This window comes from Ornithorhynchus anatinus, chromosome 3, assembly GCF_004115215.2.
Source record: "Ornithorhynchus anatinus isolate Pmale09 chromosome 3, mOrnAna1.pri.v4, whole genome shotgun sequence".
Lineage (NCBI taxonomy): Eukaryota > Metazoa > Chordata > Mammalia > Monotremata > Ornithorhynchidae > Ornithorhynchus > Ornithorhynchus anatinus.
In genome coordinates this window covers 110,045,498-110,063,506 of record NC_041730.1, presented here as the reverse complement: position 1 = coordinate 110,063,506, position 18,009 = coordinate 110,045,498, and the positions used below count along the sequence as shown (strand labels likewise).

General features: G+C 43.7%; 1 protein-coding gene across 1 annotated transcript in view; it reads left to right on the top strand.

Annotated features, from left to right (window-relative positions):
* RNLS (renalase, FAD dependent amine oxidase) overlaps positions 1–18,009 on the top strand; it is a 290,569-nt gene that overhangs the window by 256,522 nt on the left and 16,038 nt on the right. The window contains 1 exon segment of the mRNA XM_029059819.2: positions 13,509–13,684. Within this exon segment, the coding sequence (XP_028915652.1) occupies positions 13,509–13,684 (176 nt within the window).

Sequence of the window (18,009 nt, the reverse complement as noted above, 5' to 3'; positions counted from 1 at the left end):
AATATGCAGCAAAACAAGTCAACAGGCATTAATATAAATAAATAGAATTGTAGATATGTACATATATAAACAAGTGCTGTGGGATGGAGGGGTAGAGCAAAAGGAGTGAGTTGGAGCAATGGGGAGGGGAGAGGGAGCTGAGGAAAAGAGGGGCTTAGATTGGGAAGGCTTCTTGGAAGAGGTGAGCTTTAAAGGGAGGAAGTGTGATTGGGGGATTTGAGGAGGGAGGGAATTCCAGGCCAGAGGTAGGACATGGGCCAGGGGTCAACTACTACGGGACAGGTGAGAACAAGGCTCAGTGAGAAGATTAGCACTAGAGGAGAGGAGTGTGTGGGCTGGGATTTAGGAGAGAAGGGAGGTGAAGTAGGATGGGGCAAGGTGATGGAGAGCTTTGAAACCAATAGTAAGGAGTTTTTGCTTAATCCGGAAGTTGATAGGCAACCGCTGGGGATTTTTGAGGAGTGGGGTGACATGCCCAAAATGTTTCTGTAGAAAGATTGGCAGCAAAGTGAAGAATAGACTGAAGTGGGGAGAGACAGGAGGTTGGGAGGTCAGAAAGGATGCTGATGTGATAATGTGATAATGCAGCCGGGATAGAATGAGTGATTGTACTAGCGTGGTAGCGGTTTGGATGGAGAGGAATGGGCAGGTCTTGGTGATGTTGTGAAGGTGAGACTGGCAGGCTTTGGTGACGGATTGGATGTGTGGGGTGAATGAGAGCTCGGAGTCAAGGATGACACGAAGGTTGTGGGCTTGTGAGACGGGAAGGGTGGTAGTGCCATCCACAATAACGGGTAAGTCAGGGAGAGGACGGGGTTTGGGAGGGAAGATAAGGAGCTCTGCCTTGGACATGTTGAGTTTTAGATGGTGGAAGGACATCCACAGAGAGATGTGAGCCTGGAGGGAGGGGGAGAACAGGGGAGGAGCTATAGATTTGGGTATCATCTGCGTAGAGATGATAGTTGAGGCTGTGGGAGCGAATGAATTTACCAAAGAAGTGAGTGCAGATGGAGAAAAGAAGGGGACCAAGAACTGATCCTTGGGGACTCCCTACAGTTAGGGGATGGGAGGGGAAGGAGGAGCCCGCGAAGGAGACTGATAATGAATGGCCAGAGAGATGAGGCGAACCAGGAGAGGACAGGGTCCAAGAAGCCAAGATTGGATAACATGTAGAGAAGGGGATGGTCGACCGTGTCAAAGCAGCTGAGAGGTCAAGGAGGATTGAGATGGAGTAGGAGCCGTTGGATTTGGCAAGAAGGAGGTCATGTAATTTAATATGGGGTTTGAGATTCTAGAATCAGTCCCAAATTTACTCATATCCTAATCTCAATTTTGAGGTAAACTTTCTATAATGGAGCAAGAAGAATGGTATTACTCACACAAGAAAAGCAAAAATGGATTATAGGTGCTACTTATTCAGGGAAACTCCAGACACTTTTCAGAGTGAAGAGAAGGAAAATGCTCAGAAAGAAAAATGAGGACACATTTAAAGAAACCCAACAACCTTCGATATATATGAGATTCCAAAATACCAAAAGGTGAACTGATGATAGAGGAGATGCTGACAGTTTGACGCAAAAATCAATCAGTGGTATTTGTTGAGTGCTTACTGTTTACAGAGCACTGTATTAAGTGCTTAATGATTTTGCTAAATTGGTAAAAGAGGTACATAAGCAAATCGAATACAAGTTATACGGCAAGCCAGATGGCCTAATGGAAAAAGCCTGGTCCTGGGAGTCAGAGGACCTGGGTTTTAATCCTACCTCTACCACTTGTCTGCTGTGTGACCTTGGCAAGTCACTTGACTTCTCTGTGCCTCAGTAACCTCATTTGAAAATGGGGATTAAGACTGTGAGCCCCATGTGTCTGTTTACTTATTTCGTTGTCTGTTTACTTGTTTGGGTTTTTTTTTCTTTGCCTTTCTGCCCCCTTCTAGATTGTGAACCTGTTGTTGGATAGGGATTGTCTCTATTTGTTGCCGAATTGTACTTTCCAAGAGTTTAGTACAGTGCTCTGCACACAGGAAGCGTTCAATAAATATGATTGAATGTATGAATGTGGGACATGGACTATGCCCAACTCGATTTGTTTGTATACACCCTAACACTTATTACAATGCCTGGCACACAGTAAGCACTTAACAAATACCAGAATTATTATTATTATTATTATTATTGTTATTATTATTGATGTTCTAAATTGACTTAAACTGAACTGGCCCAACTAGGTTGAATGTGAAAATAAATTTAAGTTAACTGTGGTAGAAAATATGTTGAGAAAAACCTCAATATTGCAAGCTAAAAACTATAGTGATTTGGAAGTTTAAACATAAATTTTAATAAATGATTCAAGGTGTAGGATTTGGATACAATCAGGCAAAATACTAAAATTCCAAACCCTTATTTAATATGTCATTAATCTGTGTAAATTCTGTGTTGTGTTCTTGTACGTTTTCCATATGTTCAATGGCTTCTGTCTTATGGGTTTTACTTATCTTTGATATTTGTCCTTATTTTCCCTCCTCCTCTCATAAGACTTTAAGTTCCTTGGTGTTAACATCATTGTCTTGCTTCCCTCCTAACAACCTGCAGCTCCTTATCCCCGACCCAGGCTAAGTCCCCGCTCTTCCACTTGCCTGCTATGTGACCTTGGGCAAGTCGCTTTACTTCTCTGGGTCTCAGTTACCTCATCTGTAAAATGGGGATTTAGACTATGAGCCCCACATGGGACAAGGACTGTGTCCAAATTGATTTGTTTGTATCCACCACAGTGCTTAGTATAGTGCCTGGCACATAGTAAGATCTTAACAAATGCCATTATTATTATTATTATTTTTTATAATCCCCAAGGACTCTCTGACCCACTGAATGATCACTGACAGCCAGGTAGTATCTTCATAAGGGAATGGCAGCAGCAGCAGCAAGCTGAATCCTGGGAGAGTGGATAAGGGACACTTTCCTATTTTGGGAATAACAGATCTAAGAATTCCTGAGCTAGAAGTAAAATCAAAAGATCCTGTGACCCAGTCCCCTCCTTCCCAAGAGCCTCTTGCCTCCTCCCGTAGCCTTCCAGGAATAAGAGACCTCAAAACCCCTGCTAGTTCCTGGGGTTGGCTAGGCCAAGCAGAGGAAGAGTCCCCATTTCACCTCCACGGCCCCCAACTTACTCCAGGCCCCCACCAGGCTGCCCAATCTTATCCCTCTATCTTGCCTCCAGAACAATCACAGGACTCAAGGGTCGGAGGAGACAGGAGCCCCCAGCTTCCCTCAAGACCCTTTGTCTGACTTGGTCTAGGGCGAGATCCCAGACTTGCCCTCAAAGTCCCTTGCAGGGGTCAGTGCCAATCACACTGCATCCTGGCTACATTGAAGCGAGAAGAACTTCAGTCCCAGCCCTGGAGCCCCAGAGCCCCGCAGTCTCACTGGGGTAAAAGAAACCCTGACAGATTCTAGCCCCAGGCCAGGAGTTTCACCTTCCTGTACAGGGCAAAAAGTGTAGCCACCATCTTGATTCCACATCTGTCCCTCTTAAAGGAAAGAGGTGGGGAAAGCTGTCCACCTTGGCCAGACCTAGTGATTTCCTCTCACAATGCCAGTTTTATGGAGCCTCTGGGCCACTTAACTCTCATCAACCTGCTGTGGGCTGCAGCAAAATTTTCTTGGCTATCAACTTAAGAGGCAGGAGGGTCCAACTTTCTTGATATACAGACACACACACACACACCTTTCTGACCATGCTCCCTTGTAATCCATCTTTTTGTCTAATTTGTAGAATTAGTTCAGGACATCCTCCTGGGTGATGACATCCAAAGGATCTGTATATTGCCCATGATCCAACAAGTTTGCTCAAATTTTAACTGCTGAGAGGGGCATTAATCAGCATAACGTTGGGGGGGATTTTTAAGGAGCCTGTAAATCACATGGCTATTTTGAAATCAGTAAAGTTGCAGGGAAATGTTCCTTTTCAAACTAATGGCTAAGAAGCGCTACCTGATTTCCTTCTCTTCGACTTGATTTAGCCGGAAAACACATTTGAATAGACGGACACGCCCTTTGGGTCAAATCATTCTGTGAGGCCAGAAGCTCCTCTGATAGAGAAGGGAATATGAAAATGAAGATGGTGATCCATTTTTATGGGGTTTTTTTAATCTTCCCGTGTTCCATCGTGACACAGCCAATTAATTGGGTTTGTTCCAGGTCTTTTATACTGTAGCTTTATCCTATCGTTTACCTTCTCGGAGTTGGATGGAGACGTCTGTGTGCTCTCTTCTGGGAATGGTTTTCCATTGTTTATGGAGAATTATTTCCTGCATTTGTTCAGCTCCGCTTGTATATGTTATATATGCTGGGTCTAGGGTAAGGCACTTCTTACCCTGGGACTCAGTTTGGATTTTCAAGTTGTTTTCAGTTCGGTGTGTCTGTGTGTGGTATATATATATATATACATATCTGTTTATCTTTCTTACTCAGATTTTTATTGAAATGGACATAATGTATTGTGTGGTTTGAAAAATGCATCTGAGTGTGTGTGTCTTAAAGCACAAGAAATTCAGGCTTAGAATTCCATAAACTTTGTCACAATAATAATGACAAAACAAGTATTATCTCCCTTCTGCATCTTTTTAAACCTTTTCACTATCATATACCATGTTGTTCATCTAAAGGTCAAGGCTGCCACTAGCAGTGAGACGCTTAGATTTGATTCCCTGTTGGGTAACTAACTTCATTTTCCCATAGCTCAGATTTTCCAGCTGTAAAATGGGGAGCGTAATTACAATCCTTGCCCCTTCCAGGATTTTATTACTTTTTATTGTTGTGCATTATTGCAAGTAGGAGGAGATTTGAGTCAGGCTTGCCGATATTATTTGAGACTTTGATTTGCTGTTGGACTTCAGAGCATTGCAAGGAACTGAACCTGGTTGATCGGCGGGATCCAGATTCTGGTAGAGCTAGAGGGAGGCAGCAGGTGGATGAATCAGCACTAAGGTCTCACTCAGTCCAACAGCCGATCAACGGTATTTATTGAGTGCTTACCACATGCAGAGGACTGTACTAAGCGCTTCAGGGAGCACGATTGCAATAGCGTTGGCAGACACGGACGCTGCCTTCAAGGATTCTGTCCAACCTCTGCTCAAACCTGATCCGTGGTACTCAATCCGTGGACTTATCTCCTTTGCGGCCCCAACTGAGAAAGGAAAGCAAAGTCCTACCAGGATCCCACTCCTCATACACTTCACCACCCCCTAACTCTACAACCAAAAGATGATTATCACAGAGTTTTTCTTCCTCCCTCTATCTCCCCACACCAGACTAGAACTTTTCTCTCTACTGCCCATCAACTCTCGTATATTGTGAGCCCCTTGAGGACAAGGGTTCATGTCTAATTCCCACCTGTATACTCTTTCCCAGAACTTGGCACAGTGCTCTGCACGCAGTAAGTGCTGAGTAAATATTACTATTTACTACTACAGTCCTGTTTGCCCATGTCAGGAAGAGCTGAAGAGCATGGCAAAAAGAGGAGGCTGAGGGTATGAGAAGAAGCAAGTCAAGAAATTTTGTGGTAGCGTCCACATGAGGCAAAGACGTAGTATGATTACTATTCCTGGTAAGAGAAGCAGGGGGGCCTAGAGATAGAGCATGGGTCTGGGAGTCAGAAGGAAGTGGGTTCTCATCCCGGCTCTACCACTTGTCTGCTGCGTGACCTTGGCCAAGTCACTTCACTTCTCTGGGCCTCAGTTCCCTCATCTGTAAAATGGAGGTTAAAATTGTGAGCTCTGTGTGGCACAGGGACTATGGCCAACCTGATTAGCTTGTATCTACCCCAGCACTTAGAACATTTCCTGGCACATAGTAAGTGCTTAATGAATAACACAATTATTATTATTATACATAATAGAATATATATAATAATAATAATAGAGAAGCAGCGTGGCCTAGTGGATAGAGCACAGGCCTGGCAGTCAGAAGAACCTGAATTCTAATCCTGGCTCTGCCCCCTGTCTATTGTGTGATTTGGGGCAAGTCACTTAACTTCTCTGTGCCTCATTTACCTCATTTGTAAAATGGGGATCAAGACTGTGAGCCCCATGTGGGACATGGGCTGTGTCCATCCTGATTAACTTGTATCTACCCAGTGCTTAGTAAAGTGCCTGGTACATAGTAAGTGCTTAACAAATACCATTATTAATAGCAATAATAATAATACTAGAAGTTGCATTTGTTAAGTGCTTACTATGTGCCAAGCTGTACTAAGCCCTAAGGTAGATACAAGATAAAGAGATGCACAAAAATCACTACTGCAGCCTAAATTCACAAGTTCTCAGAGGATTTGCAAAAAGTAATACTGAGAAAAGTGTGAGAGTGTATAGATGTATATAAATAGTAAGTGTGTGAATGGATGGCCGTGAGCAGGGAGTTTGAGAGGATAAATGTGGACTCGTAATAAATGGATCCACTGCATGGGTGAATTTGTAAATTTGAGACCGTGTTCCCCCAAACTAATAAACATTCACCTTAGAAAACTTGGTTTTCAATCCAAATTATAAGAGAGTGTGTGCAATTAGGACATTCAATCAGTAATATCAAAAACCCGAGGATTCGCCCCACCAAGACAACCCAACCAATCCTTCAGGCCAGAGATTCCACTTTGGAGCTCAAATTATCCAGTGAGGCTGTTTAAATGGAACAAATGGCCTAGATAATTGTCTCAGCCCTCTAGTTCCTTAGACTGTGTGTATATTCAGCCACAGGCCGGATTAGCACAGGGCAAAACTAATCCCAAACCCAGAGTCTGAACCTCTCTTCACTTCAAAATCTGCCAGACCTCAACCCTCTCCAACTATTGAAAGTGGTAGGATGCCAAGATTGAAGTGAAGCCGCAAGGGTGGCTTCTGAAACAGGCGCCTTCTGAATTGGAAAAAGAGCTAATCCTTTCTCAACAAGTTGATTATCTCTAATTTTTCCCTTTGGTCTAATCTCTCCCCCCGGCTTCCTCCTTCTCCCTCAACAATGCCTTTTCCCTGTGGTTTTTCATACCTCCCTTTATCCCCCTGCTTTTGATAGAATAGACTATTTGAGGGACACTGCTACCTAAGGTATTCATTCTTACCAGTTTTTATTTACTGTTGGCTATTGGAGGCTGGTAAGGGGTATTGATTTTTATAGGCTTTTATTTACTATCTTTTAGCGGGTCTATTAGTAACTGTGAGGTCTAGTGGAAAGAGTACAGGCCAGGAAGCCAGAGGACCTGGATTCTAATCCTGGTTCCGCTACTTGGCTGCTTTGGGACCTTGGGCAAGTCACTTCACTTCTCTGTGCTTCAGTTACCTCATCTGTAAAACGGGGGTTAAGACCGCGAGCCCTCTATGGGGTAGGGACTGAGTCTAGCTTGATTACCTTGTGTCTACCCCAGCCCTTAGTACAGTGCCTGGCACATAGTAAGCACTTAACAAATACCATTAAAAGCAAACAAGCAAACAATAAAAACTTTCCCTCAGGAGTGGAATGGGCAGAAGACCCTGTATATTAACTGCTAGAGCACTGGGAAGCTTGTGACGATTTAGACCAAGGACCAAATATTTAGGAGTCCAAAGACACTTGTACTTCTACTTTTCTAGTTGTTGACACTGAATTGACTCCTGCCCAGTTCCCAGTTACATGGGAGGCAGTATGGGCTAGTGGAAAAATCACAGGACTGTGAATCAGGCAACCTCCACAGCTGACCTACTCTGTGACCTTAGGAAAGTCCCTTAACCTCTCTGGGCCTCAGTTAGGACTTCCTGTTTCGCCTTGAGCTCGGCTCCCCCGAAAGGGGTATCGGGGAGCAGGGAGGAAATGCTGCCTGTTAATCTTGCAGCCGAGGTTCTTGGGGCCAGGACCACTTCAAGGGTATTCGTTTTTTCAGCACAAAGCGATCTCTGCTCCGATGGCCTGGTTCCAAACTTTAGGGTGTTCCGTGGAAATTTGAAGGAAAGTGCATATCGCCAGGGGAGGGATACTCTTCCTAAACCCACTTGTCCCCTGCAGGCATGGCCAGCCTTAAGAACCCCAGAGTCCAGAAAGCAGCTGTTTGCAAATGGATTGGAATGGTTGGCGGTGGAACAAACTCGCCCATACCCAGACCTCTAAATGCCCTATGCCCTAAGTGCTCCCTCCAGGGATCTGGTATCCTGAACATGGTCCAGCCGGGGTAACCCAGCCCTGCCCCCTGATTTTGATAACAGTGGCTGCATTCCCTTCTGAGATAGGTCCATCTGCATTACCCTTTCCCAGAAATTATCCTCAGCCCATTAGAAAAGTTATACAAAAGAACTGGAGCAACAGCGCATGGCTTCACCTTGTTCTAAGCTTCACTCCAATAGAGTGCTAAGTCACCAGCGAGTCTGAAATTTCAGAAGCAGGCTTGTATGTCCGCACTATCTGACTTGCAGGAGAGCCAAAAAGCAGCAGCCACTTCACCAACTGCCTAACAAACCAGAACAGATAGACTTATCTCATTGTATGAATTCCTTTTACTGAGTTACCACTACTGTGGTTACAGTATTTTCAGGGCCTACTTTTCTAAGAACTTAGCCATTTTTTAGTTCTGCCTGTGTTTTCAAGCATCAGCTTCCAAGAATAACCTTTCATTTAAGAAAACGTCCTTTCTCCGACAACCTTGGTTTTAAGTTTTGAAGTTCTTCAGATTTCAGCCCAGAGTTTTTAAAAGTTCTCTTCTGTCCCCAGTAAAAGTAAATCTCCCGATTGCTCTCCCTCTTATTGTTATGCAAGAACTGTGACACTCTGTGTCTCTTAGGTTTCGTTTTTATGCCTTCTTTGGAGTGGGTGACCAGGCTCTCGTTATATCCCGGCTAGACTACTGTGTCAGCCTTCTCTCTGACCTCCCTTCCTCCTCTCTCGCCCCGCTCCAGTCTATTCTTCACTCCACTGCCCGGCTCATCTTCCTGCAGAAACGATCTGGGCGTGTCACTCCCCTTCTTAAACAACTCCAGTGGTTGCCTATCAACCTCCGCTCCAAACAAAAACTCCTCACTCTAGGCTTAGAGGCTCTCCATCACCTGGCCCCTTCCTACCTCTCCTCCCTTCTCTCTTTCTACCGCCCACCCCGCACGCTCCGCTCCTCCGCCGCCCACCTCCTCACCGTCCCTCGGTCTCGCCCATCCCGCCGTCGACCCCCGGGTCACGTCCTCCCGCGGTCCTGGAACGCCCTCCCTCCTCACCTCCGCCAAACTGATTCTCTTTCCCTCTTCAAAACCCTACTTAAAACTCACCTCCTCCAAGAGGCGTTCCCAGACTGAGCTCCTCTTCTCCCTCTACTCCCTCTGCCATCCCCCCTTTACCTCTCCGCAGCTAAACCCTCTTTTTCTCCTTTTCCCTCTGCTCCTCCACCTCTCCCTTCCCATCCCCACAGCACTGTACTCCTCTGCTCAACTGTATATATTTTCGTTACCCTATTTATTTTGTTAATGAATTGTACATCGCCTTGATTCTATTTAGTTGCCATTGTTTTTACGAGATGTTCTTCCCCTTGACTCTATTTATTGCCATTGTTCTTGTCTGTCCGTCTCCCCCGATTAGACTGTAAGCCCGTCAAACGGCAGGGACTGTCTCTATCTGTTGCTGACTTGTTCATCCCAAGCACTTAGTACAGTGCTCTGCACATAGTAAGCACTCAATAAATACTATTGAATGAATGAATGAATGAATGAATGAATCAGTGGAAATGGCAAGATAACAGACTGTGGGCTGTTTCGGGCTCTGATGGTTTATCCCTTCTCCATAATAATAATAATTATAATAATGATAATAATAATTAAGGAATTTGTTAAGCACTTACTATGTGCCAGACACTGTACTAAGTGCTGGGGTGGATACAAGCAAATCAAGCTGGACACAGTCCCTTTCCCACGTGGGGCTCACAGTCACAAACCCCATTTTACAGATAAGAGACTATAAAGAGAGGCACAGATAAGATAAACAGATAAGGTAAACAGATAAGAGGCACTGAGAAGTGATTTACCCAAGATCACCCAGTGGACTAGTAGCAGAGCCAGGATTAGAACACATGACCTTCTGACTCCAGGCCCATGCTCTCTTCACCACTCTATGCTGTTTCCCAGAAATTGCTTCCATAACAATTGGATTGGTCAGAGCAACTTCCTAATTATTTTCAAGATGCAGGTGTCCTACTTTCTTTTACCTAGCTTGTCATGGGCTATTGACTTTAAGTCTTGGTGTTGGAGCCTTCCAGCATCACTTCCAGAGCACTGAAATATAAATTAATTAATTAATGAAGGTGTTTGTTAAGCACTTGCTATGTGCCAGGCATTGTTCTAAATGCTGGGGTAGACACAGACTAATTAGGTTGGACTCAATCTCTGCCCCACACGGTGCTCATAGTCTTAATCCCATTTTACAAATGGGGTAACTGAGGCACAGATAAGTTAAGTGACTTACCCAAGGTCACACAGAAGACAAGTAGTGGAGCTGGGACTAGAACCCAGGCCCTTTGGACTCCCAGATCCGTGCTCTATCTACCTTGGGCAGTTGCTAGCGAGTGGAAGAGAATCTCTGCTACAAGTCAAAACTCACCTCTGCTGGGCAGCAGCGACATGGGAGAGAGTCAAGGGTGGAGACTCAAGTTTACTGCGCGGATGAAGGCAGTGGGAAACCACCTCCATAGTTTTACTAAGAAAACATATGGATACACTACCAGAAGGATTGCAGATAGAGGTGGGGCATTCTGGGAGAGATGTGTCCGTGGCATCGCTTTGTGTTGGAGATGACTCGACAGTGTAAGATGAAACGAGACAGGTAGGGGAGGCAACTAAGTTTATATTAATGTCTGTCTCCCCCTATAGACTGTAAGCTCATTGTGGGCAAGGAACATGTCCACAAACTCTGTTGTATTGTACTCTCCCAAGTACCTAGTACAGTGCTTTGCACACAATAAGTGCTTAGTAAGTACAAACGATTGTACACAAGTGCTGTCCTTTCCATCGCCCATGGTAACAGAAGATGGGGCCATACCACATCATGTCTACTAGGGCTTCGGGAGAGGAAATAGCGTCATGATGGCAATGGAAGCTCTAAATCAGAAAACCCTTCAAATAAATTGGACAGACTTGGTTTTAGCCTTTTGGCCAGAGACCCTTAGTCTCAACACCTCCTGCCCCTCAGTGATCTCTCTCACCTCCCTTCCCCACCCCCGCTTCCCCGAGAAGATGAAGCCTAAGCCCCTGACCCAGCCAGGACACCTGAACAGAGAGCATCTCCCGTCAGCCCTGGGAAGTGTGGCTCGATCCCTGATCTGCTCTGACCCTGGGTTTTCTGTTGTTCTTTACTGCAAATGTGGTTTTTCTCATAGTTTTTTGAGAATTGAGTTTTCCCTGTGTACCTCACCTCCCCCAGTAGATTGGAAACGCCTTGCTGGCAGGAAGTGGGTTTTTCTTCATTTCGGTCCACTTCACTCCAACCCTAGAACAGTGGAGTGAACCATAAAGCGCCTATAAATAACGCTTGGTGGTGGTCATGAAAATGAAATCGATTGTCAGTGCAGCAAAAGGAGTTGCATTCTAAATGGAAAAAGAACCAACCAAACATGTTTCTACAATATTCTCTTTAGAGAATGAAAGAGGGTCTTAAAGGCAGGAACCTGGGGCAATTAGCAGAGATATGAGGGGACATGCTATCCCAGGGCAAACCTCTGCAGTTCTGCCTCTAAGAAATGGCTTCCAGCCTACTCGTCTAAACCGAGAGGAACCGCCATCACAAATTTACAAATTCACTGGGTAGCAAACAGGCCTGAATTTGTGTCCACTGGGGGAAAAAAACACATAGCTTTGACTTTGTTTCTCCAAATGGACATTGGCTTGTCCTGTTCAGGTTTGGCAGTCAAAAAAGACAACTTTCATTTCAAGTTTAAACTACTTTCCCCATTTTCTTATTAGCACTGAGGTGGACGTGGCTAATCCCTTTTCCCATCCCACTCATCAGAGATTCGAAGACCTTTTGAAGTCCTTCTATAGATTTCCCATTTCCATGCTGACACCCCAACTACCAGCTGGCCTTCCCACAGAGACCCTTTTTGTTAAACAGTTTGGTTTCTTCCCGATGCTGTCAGAATTCCTCTCATTGACTAAGTTGACAAACATCAAATGAGGTCCAAGATTCAGTAGTTAGTAAATAGTCATGAGGGGCCTGGAAGTCAGAAGGTCCTGGGTTCTAATTCCGGTTCCTCCACTTGTCTGGCGTGTGACATTAGGTAAGTCGATCTCGATCTCGTAACTCCATCTCATCTATCTCACTGCCGAGCTTTCGCCCACATCCTACCTCTGGCCTGGAACGCCTTCCCTCCTCCTATCAGATCATTGTTCTCCTTCACTTCAAAGCTTTATTGAAGGCTCATCTCCTCCAGGAAGCCTTCCCTGACTGAGCCCTCCTCTCCTCTTCTCCCACTCCCTTCTGTGCCACTCATACTTTCTCCTTCATTCATCCCCTCTCCCTTCCCCATGACACATATGTATATATCTGTATATACCAGTCATTGATTAATTTATTTATCTGTGTAATGTCTGTCTCCCCTCTAGACTGTGAGCTCGTTGTGGGAGGGAATGTGCTTGAAGTTAGATTGTACTCTCCCAAGTGCTTAGTACAGTGCTTTGCACACAATAAGCACTCAACAAATATAATTAATAATAACAATAATAAATCACTTAACTTCTCTGTGCCTCAGTTACCTCATCTGTGAAATGGAGATTAAGACTGTGAGCCCCTGTGGAACATGGACTGTGTCTAACCTGATTAGCGTGTATCTGTCCCAGAGCTTAGAACAGTGCTTAATGCGTAGTAAGTGCTTAACAATACTTGCTCCTTCATTCATCCTCCTTCTCTTCCGCACATATGTTTATATCTGAATATATCTGTAATTTATTTATTTATCTATTTATTTGTATGTTTATTTAGATTAATGTCTGTCTCCCCCTCTAGACTGTGAGCTCACTGAGGGTAGAGAATGTGTTTAATGTTATATTGTACTCTCCCAAGTGCTTAGTACAGTGCTTTGCACATAGTAAGCTCTCAATAAATATGATTATTATTATTGACAAATGCCACATAATAATAATAATAGATGATAATTAGCTTGTATCAACTGCAGCTCTTAATACAGTATCAGGCACAAAGTAAGTGCTTAACAAGTGTCATTAAAAAAAGGAAAATTGAACAAAAACAAAAATGAAAATTTGATTAAACTGGAACTGGACATAAAATTTGGGGAAAAAGTGTTTGAGAAACAGGGAGAAGAGACAAAGATACACCTCTTAGGTGGACCTTCTCCACTGAATTTTAAGAATAACCTATATTATTCAGCATTTCAAAACTCAATACCGAAGACAGTTGTCTTCTTTTCATTTCCAGGATACCCTGAATAACCCTTAAATCCAGTTGATTCTTTGCAAGGTTTTGGGTTGTCAACTAGAGTGTTTATCTTTACTTCTCTCACACCCACAGAATCTTCTGAAGTTGGGCCTTCTGTTGTCATTCACACCTCTGTGCCATTTGGAATTAAACACTTGGAGGGAAGCAGTGAAGAAGTGCAAGAGCTAATCCTCAAGCAGCTGGAAACGATTTTGCCCAATCTGCCTAAGCCAGTTCACATCAAGTGTCAGAAATGGAGATACTCGCAGGTAATCAAAGAATAGAGTGAATGAGAAAGAGTGAGTAGAGAAGCGGCATGGCCTAGTGAAGGAGCACGGGCCTGGGAGTCAGAAGATCTGGGTTCTTATCCCGGCTCTGTCAACTGTTTGCCGCGTGTCCTTGGGTAAGTCACTTAACTTCTCTATGCCTCCGTTCTCCTATTCTCCCTCCTACTCAGACTGTAAGCCACATGACGGACAGGGACTCTGTCCAACCTAATCAACCTAGTGCCTAGAACAATGTTTGATGCGTAGTTAGTGCTTAACGAATACCATAAAAAAGAGAGGTGGGTGGAAGAAGCAGGATCAAATTTCAGCTTTTTTCGGAAAGTCTAAAGTAACGCTAAGACTGAGTTCAAGTTTGATCTTTGCCGCCAGCCAGCTCTGTGACCTCGGACAGGTCACTTAACTTCTCTGAGCCTCAGTTTCCTCATCTGCAAAATGAGGCTAGTAATACCCTCTTTCTAGCTCTGTCACAGGGTGGTTGGGTGGACAAAAATAAGATATGTCAGAGCACTTTGGGAATAAAAACACTATACAAAAACTAAGGAATTAGGTCAAATTTTCACTCTATAAAACTCTCTAGGAAAATTGCTATTCTTTACCGATGGGAGAATTGAGGTTCTCTCCAAGAAAAACAGACTAAGTTGGGTTGGCCAAACTGCAGCTTGCAATCCACATGCAGCTCTTCACCGCGGTTCCTGCGATCATAATGATATTCGTTAAAGGCTTAGCATGTGCCAGCCACTGTACTAAGCCCTGGGGCAGATATAAGTTAATCAGGTGGGAACCAGTCCTGCACCACATAGGGCTCACAGCCTAAGTTTGAGGGAGAGCAATTATTGAATCTTCATTTTATATTTTGCATTTTGAATCTCCATCTGCTGCATCAAAGAGAAATGAAGTGACTTGTCCAAGGTCACACAACCAGCAAGTAGTGGAACCCAAATCTCCTGACTCGGTGTTCTTTCCACTAGACCACGCTGACCACCTACCTTTTACTTGTTTCCTCAGACCCCCTCCTCCATTTGCCCCTCCTCTCCTCCCTATCACCTAAGGTGACTAGATTTCTGGTGACTTTACTCCTCTAACACATACACAGATTTGTCATAACCAGACAATAACTTCACCCGCATCTCCTCTGGATGTTGGGAGAGTCAAAATGATCAATCAATCAGTTGCATTTATTGAGCCCTTACTATGTGCAGAGCACTGTAATAAGCGCTTGTGAGAGTACGATACAACAGAATTAGCAGACACGTTCCATGCCCACCACGAGCTTACAGTCTGGAGAGGGAGACAGACATTATGGGACATTCACAGGACTCAAATGCCCACTGTGTTCACACAGAATATTTTTCCGCCTAATTTAACAGCTCTGCTGCTCAGCCTACATGTGAGGCCTTTAGAGAAAGTGATGTTATGGGAAATCACAGCAAATTTTGTATATTTTAAAGGTCTTTCAAAAATTGGAGGAAATGGTTAGTAATTTCCTAAAGTACTGCAATGTATCAACTTGTTTACCTAAATCCTCTCAAGTGAAATTATGCTGGGGGAACTAGATGTGGACATTAATGGAAAATATTTACTCAAAGAAGACAGAGTATCTTCAAAGGTTCTTACTTTTATTTTAATAAAGTCTTAAAAACTCCAGTAAACTCTGGCAATTAAATCCTATTAACATTACGGTGGCATAAAGCCAAGGCAGGAAAGCAACCTTATTGCACTTTGAATGAAGAAGAAATCTGCTAGCAAAAGCTTATATTTTTACATATTCGTAAATTTATATACCGGTATCCCTATATAGAGACATAGATATTCATATATTCAGATTTTAGTTTAACATAGTAAGGCAGAGTCTAACATATCTTGTCCTTCCTAGTGAATCATTCATATAGCAGTTGGAAAAAAGGTTTTAAAAAAATCTTTATTACCTAAGATTTTATGCATTAATAAAAATTATTTTTATTTTTCTTAACCTAAAGATCGATTGGCCTAGTCAAAAATTATTTGATTTTCAAAATTTCCCAATTGCATCCCAGCCCATAACACAGATCTTTGTTAAACCCTGGAAGCTCTTTCTTAATATTATTGAACTGCATGCAAAATACAGTTAAGTAACTCAATTCACTGATTACCAGATTCCATTATTTCCTCTTTAAAATTGAACCGAAAGTTTGGGGAGACACTTTTATGACCTTTGTAACTGAACCAAAGCAATGACATAGCTTAAGCTGACTGGTTTTGCAAAGTGAAAGCAGTTTTTTCATGGTCCTCGACTCTTGATTTGCTGTTTTTGTCCCTTTCGAAATCTGAATATTTCCTGCAGTTAGGGATCCATGCTTTAGAGGCTAGTATTTAAAATGGACTTTTCGATTAGATTAATGAAACATTAACCCCTTCTGCTGAGAGACTCATATTGTCCTCTCCTCTCACTTGCCTTTCCAGCTGCCTTTATGCCAGCCTGTAATTCACTCTCAGCTAAATGTGTTGGTAGTTTAGACTTCAAGCTGTTCTTTTTGGTTGACTAGTGCATAAAGTAACTTATCATTTCCCCCTTCTTGAAATCTCCAAGAGGCTCCCTGCCCCCTTTCTCCCTCCCGGTGGAGTATTCCTGCTCATGCTATCTCAGAAAGTTGTCTGATCCCTCTCCCCTCCTCCCTCCCACACATTCCTCTCTCTCTCTCCTTCCTTCCCCCTTTCTCATGCCAAGGACAGCGGGACTGGTGTGTATGTGCGTGTGTGCGCGTTTAAGAAACAACTGAGAATATGTTGACGCCTAAAAAAAAAGCATGCAACATCAATCCATCAAACAAACAATGTTATTTACCATGTTCAGAGTACTGTACTAAGCATTCGGGAGAAGGCACTGCAATCGAATTGATAGACGTGATCCCTTCCCTCCAGCGGCTTACAATCTAGAGAGGAGATGGGCATTAAAATAAGTTACACTTAAGAGAAGCAGCAGAGTTTAAGGATATGTACTTAAGAGCTGTGAAAGTCTTGGGTTTGTTTGGTAGCAGCATTCATTCATTCAATTCATTCAATCACATTTATTGAGTGCTTACTGTGTGCGGAGCACTCTACTAGATTCTTGGAAAGTATGATTCAGCAATCAAGAGAGACCATCTGTGCCCACACTGGGCTTACAGTCTAGAATAGAACCAGTTAGCTCCGCTTAACATATTTCCGTATATAGTTTTCTCTCTCACAAGTTCTATAGCTTCAACTGTATGTTCCATGTGACCATTTCAGAACTGGAAGTTGCAGGTGACGGTGGCTTCCCCAGGCCTCACTCGCTCTTTAGACTTTCGCTCTTTACCGGTCTGAAGCCAGCGTACTGTCTTCTTCCCCCTCTTCATCTTTTCCTTTTTTCTTATTCTCTTTTCTTTCTTGGTTCTCTGCCAACTTCTCCACTTTACTGTTTTTCTGTTCCATTCTCCTGGCCTCTTTTTCTCCCTTGGCCTTCCTTCTCTTTGTCTTCGGCCTCCACCCACCTCATATTTTCTTCAGTACACCCACTCCTTTCTCTTTTCTCTCTGCTTCCCGTCCACGTTACGTACACGCTGGCAACGATCTCTGCGGTTAGACATGGAAAGAGTTGCTCTGAGCAGAAGCGATTCGGGGAGAAAAGTACGGGCAGTCTTCCTCTGGGCTGGAACCGACGGTTGAAAAGACAGGAGAAATAAGGTGAGACAACATGGTTGATCACAGTACAGCCAAGCAAAAGCTTGTGGCGACTTTGAAGCCAGTAGATTTTTCTCATATGCCTGGCTAGACTTACCAGACTATTCTGCACCTTCTTCAAGGTCTGATCATTTAATGCATTCGTGCCATCAGTCAGGATTTCCTGGCATAAACCCCATTGCCCACTTGAGTAGTTTCCCCCCAGGGATGAGGAGAAATGGAGCAGGAAAAGCATAATGCCAAGTGGGCTGGCCATGAGAGGAATGAAGAAGCCCCAGCTCTTGTAGGCTTAGAGAAGTTTGCTTAAATCCTTCAACACCTGACTGCTTGGTCAACCGTTGGAGTATCCACACAGAACTTAATTTTACGCTTTACATGTTCATTCCTCTGGATCATTATGTGTATAACATCATCTGCTAGTAAAGCCTGCGATGGTTGAATCAGTGTTCTACAGTAACAGTTTAGTTGGTGTTTAAGACTGCAGACATTTCCTGTTTACAAGATTTATTGCCTGACCTGTTCAATTTTATGGTATGTGTATGGGTCAGACAGAATCAGTTTTGTTTAACCCCTTTTAGAACCCATATTTACGCATCTGAACAAAATCACACCTTCTGCAAAAAGCCAAA